The sequence below is a fragment of the Ammospiza caudacuta genome, chromosome 3 (assembly GCF_027887145.1).
Source record: "Ammospiza caudacuta isolate bAmmCau1 chromosome 3, bAmmCau1.pri, whole genome shotgun sequence".
Taxonomy (NCBI): domain Eukaryota; kingdom Metazoa; phylum Chordata; class Aves; order Passeriformes; family Passerellidae; genus Ammospiza; species Ammospiza caudacuta.
Window position 1 is genome coordinate 72,291,325 of NC_080595.1, and position 21,117 is coordinate 72,312,441.

Genomic DNA, 21,117 nt, shown 5'->3' on the forward strand with positions numbered 1-21,117 from the left:
ATGAATTCATGGTGAAAATCCCCCCATGCCAGACAGGGTTAAAGGAGGGAGGTTGCATTAGAGGTGACCTGTGGCAGATTCTGCCCCTCTAAGGACTAAAAGTAAGGATAAGAAGTTTTTCCTAGGGCTTTTAGAGCCAATGTTGGTTTCAGAGCCTGTACAAGGCTCCCAGAAACCTGCTCAGGTCCCGCACAACATCTCACACCTGGGGGCAGGGTCAGTGCCAGGGTGAGAGGATCTGCACTCAGCAACCCTCTCCCATGGTTTTGTTCCAGTCAACACAGAAATGACAAAGATTTACGAGGCTAAAGTGTAGTAGGTGGCACAATTTCTAGTTTTAACAGAAAGCTTTGCCGCATTTCACCTGTCTGAGACACTTACTGGTCTTTTCCCTCAGCAGTTCCTGTTGAGGGTGTTGCAGCCCCTGTGGCTGAGTCTCAGCAGGGTGAGGTCAGAGCACAGGGAGGATGCTCCAGCCAGCAGCTTGGTCTCTGGCTTTGCAAGGGGAAAGGAGCTTGAGCACTCTGTGTGCCACCCAGCCACAGGCCTCTTTTATTTGCTGGCTTACACATAGCATATGTGATGTGGCCTTAAAAAGGGATAAAAACATCTTTTTTACCAGCAACTTGAGAAGTCTTAATTTGAGCAGTATTTTGACCTATAACAAAATCTAGTTTTAATTATATTTGTAACACCTCTGCAACAGTTCCCTGAAGAACTGCATGCCTGAAGGTAGTCATCAATTACAATGTCAGATTTGTGATTATTAGAACTGATAAAAACAGTGGAACTAGCAGCCTGGAATACCAATTTTTCTTTTAAATGAAATATCTTTGTGTTATCAGTGAAATGATGCTGGGTTTCATAATACTTGCACATAATACAGCATTACTGATTCACAGCCTCTCTGAGGCTTGTTGGATCCTTGTGGACCCAACTGCTCCAGCAGGCAGAAGTTTGATCCACTGCCAGTCATAAACTGGGAAAAGCACTAGTCCAAACTTCATATATGGTACCACACATATAAAAGGAATCTGTTTCAGCCCTTAAATACAAACTGAAACACAGTGACAAACTATAACATAACCAAGATATAAGTGTAGCATAATTATAAGTAAATGAACAGCAACTGTGCTCCTGAAATCTGCTGCACGTGCTGTTGATCTGAATAAATCAGTCACTGCTGGATTTGAACCTGAGTGAAGAAGTGTTCCAAACTCTGAACAACATTTACCTCTGAAGCCACTAAGCCATGGGATTGTCACAAGACTGTACACTGCTCTGAGACAGGCAGACAGCAAAGATGCACTTAAATGATTTTTCTACAGCATCCAGTCCAAGAACAAGGAGGCAGAGAAACGATTCAGATTCCCCTCAGAACTGTGGATTATAAGGAAAGCCCACATATTGTGGCATTTTAGAGGCTTTTAAGAAAGAATACTGTGCCTTTTTTTCCCTTTTCCCTTTTTCCCTTTTAGCATTAGACTAAAATAGGAAAAAAGAGCCCAGTTTAGAAAATGCTCTTCCCCACAGTCTAATAATTTTTAAATGGGTCATTATTGTAAAGGGCTAATTTATAACTTGAAAATTAAAGCTACTGGGAACCTGGTGAATAACTGTAACAAGAAGCCTATATGACTAGGCTATTTGTTTCCTTGTTTGTTGGAAGAAAAAAAAAAAAAGAGTTTGTGCTCTTTCTTACTCTTTGCCAGACTAAAGAAGAGAACAAACAAACAAGCAGGAAGGTGCCTTTCTTGGTCCAGTATTTCATCTCCATAGTGAATGATGATCTCTTTAGGCAGAATTACATGGGGAGCCTTCAAAAGCAAACAAAGGGTCTTTGCTTAACTGGCAAATTTGCCATCTCTCTTCTTTCTAAATGCATCTAAACACACAGGTTATATTACATTTTAAATATTTTTATTTGTATACAAAATGTTATAATTTATCATTGTTGTGCAGCAAAGTCTAGATAGACACACACATCACATACATACATCCCCACACCCTTCCCTCCCCCAGCACACACACTTAGAAACACGACACGAACACAACTTTCTTTCCCTCTGCCCTTCACAAAGGCAACACTGTTTTGGCAGGTCAGCAGCTAGAAATAAGGTGCTATAGTCAAGCAGTACTGGAATGTCTTCACTTTACAAATGTGATGTGCAAATCTATATACAACCACATTGTTGGTTTTTTTTTTTTTCAGGGAACCCAAAACTCCATACCCCGAACCACTCTCCGAGATACAAACATGTATAAAGTGCTAATACTTAAGCATGTTTCCAACGACTTCACGACGTAGTTTGAAGTTTAGAACAGGCACTGTAATAGTTCACTGGGTAGATTGTCACTGGGTGCAGCTTGACAGAGAAAAGTCACTCAGACATCGCTGGGGGACCGGGAGCGAAAGGACACTTTAGCCTGAAAGCAACCACAGAAGAGCACCCACATGGACCTCTGGATTTCCTGGTTTCTGTAGGCATAAATGATGGGGTTGATCATGGAGTTGTAGGTAGCAGGCAGGAGCGTGGCGTACGTGTACACAGAGGGGTAGTCAGGATCCCCCACCACACAGTAGATGGCAAAAGGCAGCCAGCTGGCTCCGAAAGTCCCAAGGATGATAGCCAGGGTAGAGACTCCTTTTTTGGTGGTGACATAGTGCGAGGCAGTCAGAAAGTGCTGCTGGAGAGCTATCTGGTGGGCATGCCTGCAGACGATCTTGCAGATCTCGATGTAGAGATGGAGCATGATGAGGAAAATGAGAAAGAAAGAGGCAGACAGCAGCGTCACGTTACTCTTGGTCAAGGGTCTGACGACGCTGCAGGAGGTGCGGTCGTGGAGGCAGTTCCAGCCCAGGACGGGCAGCAGCCCCAGGCAGAGGGAGACCCCCCAGGCACCGGCCAGCATGGTGTGGATGCAGAGCACCGTCCTCTCCGAGTAGTAGGTGAGGGCATTGTAGAGGGAGAGGTAGCGATCGACCGTGATGGCCAGCAAGCTACTTACGGAGGCGGCGAAGGAGGCGACGAGGAAGCCGACCGTCAGCAGGCTGACCGTCTCCGAGGGAATCACGTACTGGAAAACGAAGTTGAGGATGAGGCCGAGGCCGGCCAGCAGGTCAGCCGTGGCCAGGCTGCCCACCAGCACGAACATGGGGGTGCGCAGGGCGGGCGAGTAGCAGATGATGGCAACCACCAGGGCGTTCTCGCAGGCGATGGCGGTGCCGGACACGCAGAGCATCACATCCCAGGGGTTGAGGGCGGCGGGCGCGGGGGGCCGCGACGAGAGCTCCAGCGAGGAGTTGCCGCCGCCGGCTGGCAGCCGCGGGGCCGCCGCTCCGCTCTCGTTCAGGGCTGCCGCCGTCTCCATGGCCGCCGGGGCGGCCGGGGCTGTGCGGGGACGGCGGCGGTGGGGCGAGGGCAGCCGGGGCGGCGGAGGGGTGGCTGTGGGGCGGCGGGGCGCGCATGCCGGGCGGCGGCACCGCGCCCGCCCTGTCTGTGGTGCTGAAGGCGCAGAAGTTTCCCGCCGGCCCGGCCGCCCCCGCGCCCCGCCCCGCGCTCACGTCAGGGGCGGGCCCGGCCCGGCGGGGGCAGCCCGGGCCGGGGGCGGCGGGGAGGCCGGGCTGCCCAGGCGGCGGGGGCAGCCCCGGCCCGCTCTGCCCGCCCGGCTCCGGGGCAGGGGGCACCGGGAGGGAGAAGTGGGCACACACACAGACACACACACGGAGCCGGTTCTCCGCTGCTCTTCCCCCCCCTCCGCAGCCGGTTCCCCCGCGGTGGGTGCCGTCCGTGCAGTGCTGGCTGTGAGGGCTCAGCCCAGCGGGAGCTCCGTGCTCCGGCGGATGGAAGTGTGCCCGAGTAGCGCTCCAAACAGCTGGGAAAAGCTCGTTCCACAGCTGCGCTCTCTGAACTGTGCATGCTCTGGGGCTGACAGTCTGCTCGCCGCCGAAAGCAACCGCGCCGTTTTCTGAGATCCCCAAAATGATAAGGTCAAACCATAGAATACTCAATCCCACGGGCATAGCAGATATCAGCTCTCTCCTTGTCCCACCCTTTGTGTCTCACAACCAAGCAGCAGCCAGCACGTTCCCTCTCTAAAGCATGAATAGATGAATCAGAATCACAGAATCGCCAGGGCTGGAGGGATCTCTGGAGAACACGCGGTGCAACCCCCCTGCCAAGGCAGGCTCAGCACAGAGCCCGTGACACAGGAACGTGTCCACATGTTCCACAGAAACATGTGTTTTGAATGTCTCCAGAGAGGGAGACTCCACAGCCTCCCCGGGCAGCCTGTTTCAGTGGTCTGCCACCCTCCATGTAAAGTTCTTCCTCATCCTGCTACTGGGCACCACCAAAAAGAGCCTTGCACCACCCCATGACACCTTCCTTTAAAATATTTATACATATTGATGTGGTCAAAGGATAACGTTCTTGTGCCCATTGCTGACAAAACCAGTGTCAAACAAATGTGGGCAGTGGGTAGCTTCCCTCTGCAGCAGCACAGCTTTCCTAGGGGACAAGCCAAAAGGTGTCCCCACCTCAGTCTAGGACACAGTTTGTTCTGGGACTGACAATCAAAAGAATGTGGAAATAAAATAACCTCTCAGTTATGAGAACAGCATGTAAACCATCTAGGCACAATTTTGAAAAATACATTAGAAGAAAATGTGTTTACTGTCTTGAACAGTCCAAACAAAGGAAGCATGCAGGCTGTGCCACGGTAAAAGGTGGGCACATTCAAAAAGAATTAGTGTCAGCACTCATTACATCCACTCCTGTCAATATCCTCCTGCAGGCTAAACACTATCATCAAAATAAGCTGTGGACACTCTGTACCTCTGTAAACAACTGAAGCCATTGCTCCCTAGGAATTCTGAAACACAGATCTCAGAAAAGCTTAATTTGTAAGGGACCAGTGGACAGAGGTCTGGTCTGGGGCATCTCTCCCATCCCACCACCTGCTCAGAGCAGGGACAGCATCAACTGTGCAAAGTGTTTCCTCAGGGTCTCATTCAGCCAAGTCTGATTATCCCCAAGGAAGAAGACTGCACAGCCTCTCTGGGCAACCTGCGGCTCTGCTTCACCCTCAGCTGTAAAAATTTTTCCTTTTATTTAGCAATTGCCTTCACTACAACTTGTCTCCATGGTCCCTGTGGGGTGTCCTGCCATCTTTTTCTGTGTTTTCCCTTACCTATCCAGGCATTACAACAGTGTTAGTAACTGCGGTAAAACCAGTTACAAGTGGAGTTAAGAAGGGTTTGCAAGTCTCCTCAACTCAAACACTCGGTCAAGTACCCCTGCTATAGTTGAGAACTCAGCAGTTATCCTGTACCCTCTGCCAGCTGCAGAACAGGTATGGCCAATGTAAACTTGGATTAAGATTAATATTGAAATCACAAGAATCCCAGTGTGGAAAGAGCTGCTACAGAGCAAGGCAACAGAAGGCAAGGTAAGATATGAGGTAAAGTAAAATTCTATATTTGCCCACAGGAAATCCTTCAGTCTACCTCTCAAACAGAGGTGGTTAATTTCAACATTAATTAAAATGACTGTGGCAGAATAAATTATTCCAAACATCTTTCAAAATTGATTAAAAATGCTGCCATTCAAACTTAGCAAGTCAGGTTTGCAAACACGAACCAGCTGGGTCCACTATGAAGCTGTAAAATCTACAGTTATTTTATGGCGTCTATATAACAGAAAGAGAAATGTAATTTTTCTAGTTTTCAGTAATGAGATGTAGTGTGGAAAGTCTTGGTTTGGGACCAATTTGTCACATCTTTCACCAACCTGTTATGGCTGGGAAAAAAGTATGTGGCAGGTCTTGGTTACAATAGCATGTATATCATAGGGCCGTGTATTTTTTTTATATATATTATGGATTTTAAACAGTTTTCCTTAACTGAAAACATTAAGAGCCCATGGTGCCAAGGCAGAAGTAATTTCATGTGTGGTGGAACCTTGTGAGAGTGTTAGGATCTCAGAGAGAGATGAAGGAAGAATTTTTAGCCTGAGAGCGGGATAGTCTCACACCCCATGCCTGTGGTCATGTATTTCACTCGGAGAAAGAATTGCTCAACCACTGTAGTGTGTCGCTGAACAGGAGATGCACATGTCCAGCTTGTCTTTGCTCCTTGTTTTTTCTGAGTTCTTTCAGCTCTTTAGTTCCCTCATTTCCCTGGAATTTTACCCTTTCAAGAGAAGGATGCTCTAACAGTCCTCGTCAGGTTCTTACCGAGCTGAGGGAGCAGTGCTGTGCATCTTCCTCATCTCCTTCATGTTGCCAAGTATCAATTGGCAGGGTTAGGGACCAATTCCACACTTATTAAAATGGTTATACCTCCTTGGGAGCAGTTCGTATTTCCATAGCTGTCATTAAAGGCCTTTTATCTTCTTAGTAGAAATTCTTGCATCAGTCATTCCAACAAAAGGTGAGCCATCTGGATTGCTCTTAATTTTAACTGGTTGTGTGGAAAAAAGGGGAGTCAAAGAGTAGGTACAAAGCTGGTGCCTAAAAGCCACCACAGTTCCCACAGCACCATAAGGACAGCAGAGAAATAAGTCTGGTCAGAACTTTTGCATTGTCATCAAGATGTTTTCATCTTGCCCTCCTAGCTGAGGCTGGATCTGCAGATCTCACAGGAGAATATAAATATAAGAAGCTATGTTCCAGCAGTGCATACCTAAGCATCGTGTATGATATAGCTCAGTAATTATCTTAGTGAGTTTCTGAAAATTAAGCAGCAACAAAATAAAAAAGTTGCTGAAACAAATGTTTTAAAACCTCTTTGCTTGAATTCTCCATCTGTTCTGAGAGCTGAGCAGTATTGTCGTGTAATTTTAATATGTGATTACTTAATTTCAGTTAACTATGGATTATTTTGCTAGCTGGTATTTTTAATGATTAATAAGTAGGCTGAGTAAATGTTAAGCATTATTAAATGTGCTTTACATAGCAAGAGTTGGAACCGACAAAAAAATTCTCTTCAAAATTTATCTTTCCAATAACACGCTGAAAATATTGAAGAGACATTTTTCTTCTGGCAAACATAAAGAAGTCTTAAAATAAAGGCGGGAGGAGGGGGACGGGGGGGGGGGGGGTAACACAGATGGTGAGCTAACCAGCACTGGCATTTCAGAGATGTCTATGCAGCTGGTGGGAAAAGATGTTTTAAGCCCTTAGCAATCCATTTAGGCACTTCATGTTTATCATTTTCCTGACTTGGTGAACTCAGTCACTGAGAACTGAGTCACCTGGCGACACCAATTTCTAGGTTTTTACTAATGATACCCTCTGCTTGATCCTTCATATTTCAGCAGGTGTCCACCTGCAAATATGCCACATTGCAAAACCTACTGGTGACATAAAGCTCAGAGGGGTTCAAACACCGTTTAGGATTTCAATCTCATCCTCCACAGTCCCATTTCTCCACGCCACATCGTGTCTCCCACATGGACCTTGACTGTTCTTCTTGATGGAGCACTCATGGTGCTCACACTCCTTTATGAAAAGTTGCCAGCTGCTTGGCTGCTGTGCCCCTCATAAAGATACATTCCAGAAAAGAGCCTGCATGTCTGTAAAATCTGTTTCACTTGCAGAAAAGGCTACATGGGTCTGCATAAATGCAAGCAAACAACTATCACATTTTTTCTAGCACATACTTGGGTTGAAAATCCTGGTTTACATTAAAAAGGTTGTGTTTCTCCAATGGATTTTATGGGTGCTTTTGAAAATGATACTGTGTCTTTTGGGGTCTCTGAATCACTAGCAGAAAGTACAGGGTCAAACTTCACATAAGCAGGTGAAAATCTGCTTTCAAAAATGCAACAAATACCAGTCATCAGGAATGGATTCAGGCTGAACCTTAGGTTGAAATTTTGGTTTTGAGGTAGAATTCCCACCCAACCTCCCCTGCCCCTGCCCCACTCACAGTTTCAGCAGCTGCTGGTTGTGCCCTTGGCTGACAGTGGCAAGGTTCCAGACTTTGATTCCTCGTCCTTCTCCCACCCCACTGCAGACAGGATGAGTTTTGGATGCAGCTTTGACCTCTTAAGCTTAGTCAAACAGAGATGCCTTTTCTGAGTGCTCACCACCCAGAGATGTTTATTTATCAAGAAGCTTTTTTGAAAGCTTGAGCTTCCATATAGTGATTTAGAAAGGGCACAGATACTGTGAGAGCTATCAACACGTGCTTAGCAATTTCCACGTCTATCAGCCCACTGCCAGCAGCCAGCCAGGCTGAGCCACAGGAGTTGGCTTAGCTTCCAAAGGAGGAACTTAGGCCAGCAACTTTGGATGTGGAAAGAGCTGCACGTGGGTTTGTATGCTAACTGCTTATCCTTATTGGAAAAGTCAGCCTCTGGTCCACTCTATTTATTTCTAGAGATTAGTGATGAGTCAGCTGAAGCTAAATACACATATTTTGCAACCTTTCCTTCCTTGCCCTGCTTGTTCTGTTGATGGAAAGAAAGCAGCAGCAACAAAGGTCATTCATCACTAGATGTGTCATCAAGTGCAATGGAACAAGGTCTTTTATTGTTCTATTTCTTTTAAACTTTTTCAAAACCTTTTTGCCAAAGTTTTTAAAAGGCTTCAAACTGGCCTTAAAATTACACATCTAAAAGAGGGAGTCCAGAGTTCAACTAACAAATGTTGTTTTGCAGCTTTGTGAAAAGAAACTGCAAATTTATTTCGCTAAAATAACTAAAAACACTGGTTTCTGTTGTTCCATGCGATCCTATAAGTTGATGAACAGTGGCTACACAGGAGGGTGTAGATAGATATTTTTCATTAAAGTTAATAGTGAATTTGAGAACAATTCTTCCAGGTGTTAGAATGCCAGCTAAAAATAAATTTCATTGTGGAAAAAGCTCTATGCCCATCTTCCCCTCTGAAATTGCTTTATTAGAAACTGCAAGGAGACAGCTCCATCCTCACCCATGGGTAATTTCCCTGCCTTGGGGAACAATAGTAAGGTATAAGCCTCCTCAAAATGGGGGAAAAATGTATTTCTAAGCCAGGGTTGCAATGCTGAGGATCTGTTGACAGGTAGAGCTCAGAATAGGGTCCAAGTGGAGAATAGAATAAACTCAGCCATGGGTCTGACCAGAGGGACAGGCTGAGATAGCATTTCTGCACTTCTGCCCAAGAAGGATCTGCCCTAGAATGCTTCCCCAAAAATTGGTGCTCGTGTCTTTGTTTGTAGAGACCCAAGCAGGACATTTTTATAAAACCTAGGAGAAAGCATTTGCCCAGACACAGCCCCTTATATACTCATATAATGAGTGAACAAGTCCCTGTGGAAATGATAGGGAAAGTCTGATTCTCTGCCCCAAATCTCCCACAGGAATGAATTATGCCCCACCTAAAATTTGTGCCAACAACCATATTAAGCACCCACTGCAATGTAATACAGAAACATTGGTTTTGAGGCAGGAGCAAATCTCCAGCTTCACTCACCTTGTGAGGCTGTAGTCAGGCTTTCTTTCCTGTGCTTGCTCTGGTACATCTCCCCACAGCCTCAGTACAAAATGAACTGTACTCAAACTATCCCCTGTAGCTGGTTTTCCAATTTGCCCTCAAAAAAAACCCCTTCAAATTGCCCTTAGAATTTCAATGATCTCCATAGGCAATTTCTTCTAGGGCTCAGCTAATTTCCCTGATTACAAGGTGGAAGCCAAGAAACACTGGGTGGCCTTGAGTCACTAAGTTGCAAGAAATTCCAGGCATCTGAGAAGATTGCATCCTAAAAAGACGTGGTAGGACAGGTGGGATCTTTTCTGTTAATGGCAGGAAAGTGGGCAAAGAGCTGTTGCTTTCTCCTTCAGAGAGGAAGGCTGTACCTTCAGCAGTGGGGCATGGTATGGGGAGAAAGCAAGGTCCCTGCCTGCCAGTGGGAATGCTGTGGTGCTTGGCCTGGGAATTTGAAATCACAGGCACAAATCCATGCATCCCAGCCAAATATATTATAGATCAAATTGAATATTACCCAGAGACACTAATAACTCAGGTGTAAACCAATAGCAGCTACATATGTAAACCCTTGTTATTTGAAAGTTTAGTTCTTTACATATTTTATAGGAGTCTTCCAGATACAAATATAGTTTCATATTTCTTTACTTGTCAGCTTGGCAAGCCTTAGAGAAGACATTTCCTCTAGGAGAACAAATTAAAGCAAGTCTAAAACAAGCCAGTTACTGCTCAACAGCCTGGGTGCCTGCCAGCAAGAAACAAATTGATGAATATTTAGCAGTGTCAGTAACAGAGAATTACAAATTCTCAGGAACCTTTTTTTTTTAGTTTTTCCCCCCCCTGGTGATGTCAGCTTTATAATAGTAAAACCAAAGGTAGAGCTGGCAAGGCTGAAGTTATTATTATTGCAGGGTGCTTACAGGGCAGAATATAGGGGCAGGGATGATTACATGCCCCAAGGCTGGGAAAGGCTGGGAGAAATCCACAGAAAAAGCAATATATCCAACTTGCTCTCCTCCTCCTCATCCCACAGGGGAAGCCATGCTCAGCTTGGCAGCACCAAATGCAGGGACCCAGTGGTGTGATGTCCATAGCTCTGGAGTCTTCCACACAAGTGATCATGCTGCTGTAGATCACAAATGAGTAGTTTTCCAGGCAGAAGGATGAATGTTTCACCTCTGCAATCCCTGCAGAAGGGCCTGCTTCTTGACATGAGCACTAGAAGGACCTTGTAATATGTCAGGTTTTTCACTGTTATTTCCAAAAAGCCTTATGAGGTAGAAATATGTGTTTGAAACACAGTGCTAGGATATGGAGAGCTTTAAACTCAAAATTATGGGTTGGGTCCCTACCTAGAGGTTAATGAAGAAATGAGGGATTTTGAAGAGCTGAAGGTAGCAATGTGCTCTGTGTAGGGAGGGAAAGAGCAAAGCCCAATATTTCACTGTTGATATATGTGGTAATTGGTAACATCCACTTTTTAACTAATCAAGAAAGTGTGTATATGTGTCATGGAAAATAAAAATTTATTGCTCGCTTCTATGGCCACAAACACTACAGTATGGTGTGCAGTGGCTGAGCTCCGCCTTCAGCCCCTCTTCTTGGGAATACTGGAGTAGGGGTCACTGTCCCTAGGAGACTGCTCCTCTCATGAACATCTGTATTTGGAAAAGAGGAAAATGCAGCAAACATTACTTGCCACCATTAATAAAGGCTCTCAGTGTCTTAAAATAGCAAGAAGACCTTTTTTAATCCAGAAATGCTATATTAGCTGGAGATAATTTGATGGTAAATTACACTCTGACAAAGAAGAGTTAATCACTGACCTCAAAATTAGCTGTTGCCTAGGTACCCCTGGTCAGGCTGTGTTGACATTTATGTTGTGCAAACAGAATGCAGTACCAAGCACTCAGATGTATATTCAGGGCTTTAAAAGTGCCCAGTTTTCCAAAGTGTGATGTGGTGCCTGGGACTGTGAGTTTAATGGTGGAAATGTTGGTGCCAACTGGATATCATTCAGATCATTCTATGGCAGCTCCTGCAGATGCAGTTTCAGAAACGTTGGTAAAACTAAAAAAAAAAAAAAACCAAAACAAACCAACAAACAACTAAACTAAAAAACCAACACCCCCAAAAACCCCTCCACAGCATGTTTTGTTGTGTAGAAGCCATTCTGGTTAAAAAAAGATGTACAGACAGCTTTAGCAGCAAAGAATCATACACTGGAAACCTAAGTAATGTTGTTAGCATGACTTCTCGGAAGACACACCACTCTAGATAATTTTTCTTTCCCTCTGTTATGGGATCAGACACCTCTATGGGATGGAACCAACACCTCTGTGCAGAAAAATACGCTTGGATTTCTCCAAAGTGTGTGATTTGGTACTGTGTGACACTAGGGACTTTTGTGACGCGGCACTAACAAGGTGTATGGGGCAAAAACTGACTGTGCTTTGGCTGTCAGATTGCAGCAAGTGGCTGAAGGGGGGAATCAGATCTTGTGCCTCCACTGGCATCTCCTAACTATTATTACTGTTGTTGTTGCTATTTTCTAATAACCTGGCAGTGTGGTGTGGTCAAAGCAGAGGATTCCTCACCACCAGGCCTTTGGTACCATGGCACCTTCAAACTCCTGCCCATTGGCTTGGTGTCCCTTTGCCATGCCGTGAGGGGACTCTGATCTGAAAGCACAGCCCTGTCAGGAGAAAACCCTGCCTGCATGGAGGAGTGTGATTTTGGGATCCTTAGCTGCCCTGCAAGCCTTTGCTCCTCGGGTGGGTCAGATTTTTCTCCCTGGGGCCAGTGGATCACTGGGAGGTGTTGAAGGATCCAATGCTCAGCACTGCCTGCTCCTGCCACCCTGGCAGCCCACTGCTCATCTCCTTGGGAACCAGCCCCAGGCACAGATGATGTGCCAGGTGGGGCTTGCTAATATTAGGTGTGAAGATTGGCTCATTTGTGAGCTGGGAAAAGATCGACAGTTCCTAATTTGCAGTTCCCAGCTTCAGGAGCTCCGGACAATTTTTTTTGCAGTCTGCTTTGGGAAAAAAACCCCAAAATTTTAGAGGATAAATCCAAAGGTCTGCTCTGATATTAGCCATAGCACCTACTTCTGCTGCACCCTCTTCAGTCAATAATGTGTGTTCCCATAGCAACAGGAGGAATTAATTTAATGACATTATAAGGCCTTATTTACATGCATGCACACATACACCTGCATGCCATGCATACAGAGAGAAAGAGAATGAGAGAGTCCTTCTCTTCAGGAAGATCCCCATGAGAAGCCAGTCCAGCATGTGAGGTCCAGAGTGATTGCAAGATCCTGATTTTTCACTTTACAGACACAAACCCAAAAGCTGACTGACCAGCCAAAAAAATTTCAGCAGCACAGCCCCACAACAATGGGGTCCAACCTCATAACAGTGACACAGCTGGGAGTGGGGATGCCACCAGGGGAGGCTGGAAGACCTCCCTTTTGTTGTCCACCCCTCAGAGCCACCTCTCACCAGGCAGGTGGTACCAGAAGGGAGGCAGAGCCCCTCTCCCTGTGTGCTCCCTGCACAGGAGCGGATTTGTGGCAACGTTTCTGTCCCATCCACGTTTCCTTTGCATTGTGGGAGGATGCTGCACACTGAACTTCACCGTGTTTTGCCTGCTTCATCCCAGACCCAGGGGCTTTTGGGCAACCTCTGTATCATCAAACATGAGTCAGTGATTTCCGTAAGCCCTGAAGCTCTTCTTGTTTATTGACCTTCTGCTATTTGCAGTTACACATTAGCCAAATAAACTTCAGAGCCAGCATCACTCCTCTTTGCATTTCAAAATACTGGCACCTTACATTAAGGTATCTCACAAAAATCTATTAATTGAGGGAAAGGACAACACCATTTATGCTCAGATACCATTTTCAGATGTTCAGTAACTTTGGTATTTAAACTAAGTTCAGAAAACCTTGTTGTTAATTCCTCGTGGGAGTCAAAAGATGTAAAAACCCAGTTACTTTGTAAGAGCTCTCCAAAAATGATGCTTGCTATCTTTTTGACATTTAAAATGCTAATATGGCTTTTGCTTGTGTTTATTATCTAAAGGCGTAGAAATATTTATTGTCAAATGCCCAAAGGGTTAGAGTTATCTCTAGTTAACGATATTTTGTAGATCATCAAGATCAGACAACACTCTAAATAAATTTGGATTCTCAAGGTGAAAAAAAATTAATCTTAGTTAATTTATCTGAAAGTATCCAATGTAACTTTAGAGAGGAGCCAGTTCTGTGTTCACACACATCCCCATGGCATGACCAGCTGCTGCCCTGCTCTGTGAGTGGGGGAAGATTCCAGGTCTGGGTTGAAAAAGAAAGGAAGCTGACTTCCAGGGAGGCCTCACTTAGTGGATTTATAATGACATCCTTTTTGCTGGTTTTGAGTTCATGTGCAGTGTCAAAAGTAAGCACAAGCCTTTTTTTGTGCACTGATAACTGTCTAATGGTGTTTTCTTTGTTGGTTATATCTCACCTTCCTCTAACAATACTCGCTGTTAAGCCACAATTTTGTTACTCTAACCAGTAAGTGATCTAATTGATTTAATCTGTAATTGTGAGGATACCTGCCTCTAGTATGACATTATCAGAGTTGCCAGTCCAATGCTGCTCTCCTGGGTTGCATTAGATGCCTCCATTTCTAACACACAACTTCATTTTTATTCCTTTCCTGGGCAGCACCATGGACTTTTAAAAACTGCTGGAAGTGAACAGATGAGTGACTGTAGAGGATAGTTGATGAGCAAGGGGAGGAATGTGATGCAAAGGTGACTGGCACAGAAAACCTTCTGTTTGCACAGAAGGCACATGGCTTTTTACCTCATTGGGACCCCTCCAAAGGCAGGAGCTGCTTCTCCACAGCCTGTTGCAGATGGACAACCAGTGCACCCCTGTGCAGGGATTTAGTCCTTCCCTCATGACCCTCATTGCCCTTGTTCTTATCAGAGGAGTGAAAGAGTGACAGGAGGCACATTTATCTCCCCCACCACCCTCACTGTGGTGACAGGGGAGCCTGTGCTCTGCTGCCCTTGCACTTTCAAGGTGTTGCCTGAAATTCTGGCATGGGGATAACTTGATTTCCACCTGGGCAGTAGGTGTCAAGAGACAGCAAACCTCCATCCATGCTCTCCCGTTGCCTGTTCCCAGACCTCCCCTGGCTCCTTTGTGCCACCAAGTTCCCACAGATCACACCTCAGCCATTTGCAAAGCTCTGCAGAAAACCAAGATATGAAAGTTTTGCTCCTTAAGAAATCAAAGTCATTTCAGATCATATTGTGGGGAAGGAAGCAGAGATGTGGAATTTGTTTGGACACTGAAGGAACTTAATAAAATAACTGCTGTACCAGTAGGCCCCACACAGGGACCACCACCTCAATCACACTGTGAAGGTGTGGACTCCAAACTTCTAAACCACTTATAGTTTTAAAACTTCAAGCCCCAGACTGCAAACTCAGAAGGGTTAATAAAATATTTGCTTGTTCTGGGTGAGTGGAAATAATGGCCTTATGGAATTTTTAAACACAGAAGCAGACACAGGCTCATCAGTTTTGTGGGTCAGCGCCATGGATGCCCCCCATCCCAGCAGCTACACAGAGGTACAGAGGTGGATCAGAGATTTTGGGCCATGGCTATGCCAGGGCAGGTTTTTCAGTGGGTTTTAGTCCTGCTGCATGACCTGGTCACTGAGTAGTGCAGCACTGGCTGCACCAGGAGGGGAGCTGCAAATCCTCACTCAAGAGCACACGTGGAAAACCTGCAGCTATGGCTGCAACACCCTCATCTCCTGAGGGCAGGGAGTCAAGACACTGAGGCAGAAAAGAAGGAAACCTCATCATCAAAACCGTGGATATAAATTTACCTTTATTTTGGTCACTTCCCCCACCTGCTGTTATGCTTTTTGTCCTGCCTAAATTGAGATTTCATACTTGGAATTTATCCATGCTCCAAAAATATCCAGATACAGAGTGAAAGGCACTGGGTGAGTCACCAAAAATCCAAGCTAAAGAATTAAGGAATGCATTTTAATTACTGTTAGCATTAATTTAATGCTAAATACAATGCCTTTCATTACACAGCCATTTATTTTTAGCACCAAAACACACAAAATACTCTTTTGGAGTACTTGACAGCTAGCATATACAAAATTCAAAAGGAAGACTGAACTACAACCAACATGATATAGTTTATGATATTATCAATTCCTAAGCATGTTTAAGTCTCACAAAGTCACAGGCAGGGCACCTGAAAAACCCAGAAAATTAAGTTGCTGAACATCAAGAATTGAAGACATCAGTACTCAAAAATAAACTCAGTTCCTGGTGAATATGAGGCAGCATACTGTGAAAAGGCAAAGCTGCTGAGTTCTAAAAAGCTGTTTGCAGGTCACTTTTTAAAAACAGCTCTGGTCATGCCTATTTCCAAAAAATCTAGTTTTGAACCTGATGGCTTAGCCAATAATCATCTCATATCAAATATCCCTTTCAAAGCCTTAATGCTGGAACATGCAGTGCTGATACGGCTCAATATAAGCACTTAAATAAAGGCTATTATTTCCAAGTCTATGATATTAAAAAAAAAAGCATCAATAGGGCAGCTGAGTTCAAAAGATGCTGAATAAACTTATTAAATGCTGATCCTGGTCATCTTTTCCCTTCTATTGGATAGGTGCAAGCCTGTTAGTCCTTCCCTGCTGTAACAGTGGTGACAGCACCTCCCTCAACAGCCCGTCAGGGGTAACCCTGCCTCATTTCCAGGGATGCCAGTGCACCCCCTTCACTTACAGTGCCAGGGCAGTGCTTTAAGAACCAGGTTTCAAAAACATTTCACACAGTCAGCCTGGGAAAATATCAGTCTTTTGTGGTCTAGTCCATCACTTCAATGCAGGTGAAATTTTGATCAGTTGTTTGATTTTGATCCCTGTTAAGAAATAAAAAATAAGGAGAATCCTCATGATATTGTCCTTTGATCTATTTGCTGCAGTCAGCAGCAGCTGCAGAGGTTCTCTTTGATGCTTCCATCCTTTGAAGCTCTCACTGCACACTGTACATTGCATTAAGTGCCTTTGAGGTCTGCACCTGGCAGTGCTCCTGCCTCTTTATGTGGAAAATCACCCCCAGAAATACACGCATGGTGTTCAGGGAACCCAACCCATGCCAAATGCAGCTGCTGTGTGGCCTGGACATTTCTTCTAATGGTCAAAATAGTCAAATTCCCTTCTTCCATTTGAACAGGATTCAAAGAAGTGTATGAAGAAAAATATCTACTCACTGGCCTGCCATCGGGACCATGGTGTGGATCTTTGGAGCTCAGATGGATTTTGGCCTTCTCTGTAGTCATCTTCAAGTTACTTTCAGTCAGTTTGTGAGCATGTACATTGATTTCAGCCATGGCCCCAGTCTGCTGGATTTGGGTCAAAGAGCAGCCTATTATACTGAAATCAGAATAATTGCTGGGACATAAAGGTGGTCAGAGGAGGATAAAGGAGACAGGAGTTCCCCTTTAAGGTGTTCCCATTGCTGGTTTGGTTTCATTCTCTCCCCTCTCTTGAATATTTTAAAATACATATGACTGAAGGACACAGCTGAGTTCTTTCTGTGCCCTGCAGCAGGAGAGGGAGAGGGCTCAGCCCAGGAGGCTGCCAAGTGCCCTGGCCTCCCATCAGCAGAGCACTTAAGGGCATGCTTGTTTGTAGGCATTTAGGCAGCACCATTGACAGAAATACCCATAGTACAGAACCCACAGGATCCAAATCAAGGCTACATAACACAAGGGAGATCTTAAAATGGCTTTTCTTTCCTTTTCCAGCAATGATGCAGGACTCGCCTAAATGAACAAACAGAACTCTCCCATTGAAAGGCTGCCCATCTGGCTCCTCTCCTAAAGTGCTAGGGCAAACAAGGCTTTATCTAGTTTGGATTATAATTATATAAACACGTTAAAAAACTTATTCTATTACAGCATAGTGCAGGATAGTGTATTGTAGTACAGCATAAATACAATATCTAATGTGTGTATGATATTATATATCTAATACATATATAAAGGGTGGACTTTGTCTTCTTCGTAGCAGACAGTAACATGTGTTGAAGCAGCAACGTGAAAACAACAACAGCTCTTGAATTTCTTGCTGTCCTGCCATAAAAAATTTCAGCCCAAAGAGTGAAATTCAGCAAAAGCATAACAACCAAAATCAGGATTCTGGAAATGGTCAGGGAAGAATAATGGATGTCACTGTCACCTACACTGCTGCTGAGAAGACAGCTGGAAACACAACCACAGCCTCAGATGCATGTGCCTCTGAGTGTTTCATAAATCTGCACAATCCTGGGATACATTTCAGAGGAAGATGCACAGGGACTGTGACAGGTTGTATGCTCTGGTAATTTAATGTCCATGTGCACTGTGTACAATGGATGATGGATAAAGTGTCACAGATTCTCCAGGATAAATACTCTAAAATAAGCACATTTTCAGCTCAAAATAAGTGACAAGTAAGCCAAACCACTTCAAATTCAAACCAAATGCAGGTCAGTCTTTTCCTATTGTGCAATCTTAAAAATAGATGCAATTTCTGTCATTAACTCTTGATGATTCATCCTTAACCTGGGCTGTTTCTCCTGGGTTCTACTGACATTTCCCACAGTGGTGGGTTGCCTGCCAGACACCAGTTGCCCACTAAAGGCCACTCCATCACCCCGTCCTCAGGTGGACAGGGGAGAGAGAACATAGCAAAGAGCTCATGAGTTAAGGACAGGGACACTTCAGTGTGCCCCAGAATCTGCCTTCCCCAGCAGCACATCCCAGGGACACGAGGCCAGCGCTGCTTGACAGGGAGATAGAGAACAGCAGGGAGATGTTAGGACAAAAGAGTGTAAATATCTGAGTGAAAGCAAGTGAGTTGTTAACACCAGGCAGATGAGAAGAAGCCATGGTGAAAAAAGGAAGGGGAGAATACTCACACTGGAATCTAAAAAACAAAAAACTGCCTGACTTGGGGCCCCTGTGTCAGAGAATGTCAAGGAAATGTGTATTTCACACTCACCTTGTGTTTAGTTGGTGCAGAAGGTCACACCTTGCAGAACTGTTGGTTGCTGTGTGGTCTGAAGCAATAAAGACCAGGGCCATGGACCCACTGACTTAGTGCTGGCTGCGGACCATCTGAACAGATTCTCAAAATCACAGTCTGAAAGTCAACAAATTGTCAGTTGAGGAAGAAGATGAGGCTTTCTTTCCCTGCCATGAAAGGCAGGGCCCACAGACACAGCACCAGGACTCTGGGTAATTGCTTTTGCTTCCTTCTGGTTCTCACATGGACTTTCTTCCCTGCCTACATCCCCCCCTAGGAATGGGGGCTTTGGTATCTAGCCACTGTGCTCTGCCCAGATGAGCACAGAAATAATTTTCAGATAGCAAGGTAGGAAGAGAAGAAGAACAAAGTGGGAAAGCAAAGTGCACAGAAAGCAATGACTGGAGAGCTGTGAGTCTGGCCACGGAAGAGGCCACTTCTAAAAATACCTTTCTGATGGAAATTGATTTTATTGCTTGCATTTCCTAGGAAACTAAGTAAATGAAAGATAGGCTTTGTAATGTAGTCTTTCAGATATTCTTGCCTAATATAGGTTGAAAACTACTTTTACTGCCAGCAAAAGGCATCTATAGTCTGCAGAATCTTCAGGGTGTCACTGGAATGATGCCCCTGGTTAAACTGTAACCTCACTGCTGTTAAATATGGTGCTGCTGTACAGTGTGAGGAAAATACTGTGCATATACAGAATGGCCTAATTCCACCCATGTATCACAGGTTTTAGAAAGTTTTTATGCTTAAGTTGTAGAAATGTTTTTATATTTTAAGCCTGATGCTATTCCCACTGAACTCAAAGCAGTATTCCCACAAAGCTCCACGTGAGAGAGACTTGCTACTAGATATAGGGGTCCTTACAGGTGAATTTTTCCTGATGAGACAGAGACCAAGCAATGTATGCACTTTCCTTCTGCTATCGGGTTTCCAGAGTTAAAACACAGCCTCTATAGCTGCAACCTCCCTTTGTGCTGGTGTCATTTGAAATGAAGAATGTTCTGCCCAGCCTGAAGAGAGAGCAACAGCTTTTAGGCAGGTTAAAGAAGTAGCAAGTCTCCAAACCCCCCTTGAGGATACTGGAAGACTGTCTGAAAGGGAGACCATGGAGTGTGGCATGCCAGCATGAACAAACTACAAAGCAGAGGAGGGAAAAGGGAATGGGGGAGTGAAGAAGGGAGCGTGAGTGTGAGGAAACTTAACAATCATGTTGGCAAGAAGCAGACTGTCAGCAAAGGGGATGTTTACAGTCTCAGAGTCAGGATTCAAAGAGCAAGTGGCTGGCATGAGTCTGCACTACAGCCCCCTGAGGTAGGGTAAGGCTGAGAATCCAGAACACCAGGAGCAGCTCTCAGCATAGATGAGAACTGGAAATTTCCTGCTTGTGCTCCTGCTCATGCAGTTGTTGAGTTACAAACAGGACAATGTGCAAAATGACCCTAAGCTGAGCGCAAATGAATGTTCTAAAATCACAGCACTGAAAGGCATTGGCAATTTTTTTTTTAGTCAGTAACAAAAAAGGAACTGAGAAATAGAGAAATATTAATTATATTCAAATATCAAAGCAATTAATTTCCTTATAGGGGTGCAGTGATCGGTCCATAATTAGAAACTGAAAAACATGTTTTGCTTATGAGGAGTGCAACTGTATCCTTCCCTGAGCTGCAGCACTTACACTGAGGACAAATATTATTCAGGGGATTTACAGACTAGGCTAATAATCAGCTCAACGTAAGCAGTTCCTTTGAAAAAATTCCTACTGTACCAAACACTTTGTAATACTGACAGTGCTTTAATGATATTTCTATTTTGCACTGGAAAACTTATGCTGTAACAGAAAATAAAACAGTTCAGCTTTGGGGAATTCTGTGGGAAAAGTGATGCTCTTTCAAAATGCCTCCCCCTTCCTGCTGTGACCAAACACAAGCTGGCCCATCTCTGTTGCCTGTCCCTGTGTGCTGCCCCACAGCTGTGCAGAGATGCTCAGCCTGGAACATGCTCCTGTCACAGAGAATCCAGGCGGGCTCTGGGAATGTTTTCCCGTCTGCAGCTCCCTGCGTGAGCACGGCGGTGAAGAGCTGTTGGAGATTTCAGGGGACAACAGGAGAGAACCGAGACAATTGTGAGAGGCAAGCCTCTGATAAAGGGGGGGAAGAGACACTTTGTGCTTATGTCTCCTCAGGGTTTTTCTGAATAGCCTCTCCTCTTATGAGGAAGTGATGAAGTGGCCCTAGAAGGGTATTTTGGGACCACACCCTCAGCACTTGGACCTTGCTGCAATTTCAGTCAGTGACAAAATGCTGAAAGCATGGAAAGGATTTTAGCTGCCTTTATGAGCTACAATCTCTATTTCTATAAGCACAGCTAATAGCCAAATCACTGAAAAAGAAAAAAAATTAAAAGAAGGAAAATATCAGGGGATATAATCAGAGACATCTAATTCCAAATCAGCCCAAATGTGCAGTCCAGAAAAAATAACGAAGGAACAAACTAACGCCAAGAAAAGAATTAGCAAGAAACACATCCTTGAATA

The 21,117-nt window shown here is 44.9% G+C and overlaps 1 protein-coding gene across 1 annotated transcript; it reads right to left on the minus strand.

The window, feature by feature from the left end:
- Window positions 1-2,385: 2,385 nt before the first annotated feature.
- GPR6 (G protein-coupled receptor 6) lies at window positions 2,386-3,372 on the minus strand. Its single transcript, XM_058802572.1, has one exon. It carries the CDS (start codon window positions 3,370-3,372, stop codon window positions 2,386-2,388), a length of 987 nt encoding a protein of 328 aa, XP_058658555.1.
- Between the last annotated feature and the right edge of the window lie 17,745 nt (window positions 3,373-21,117).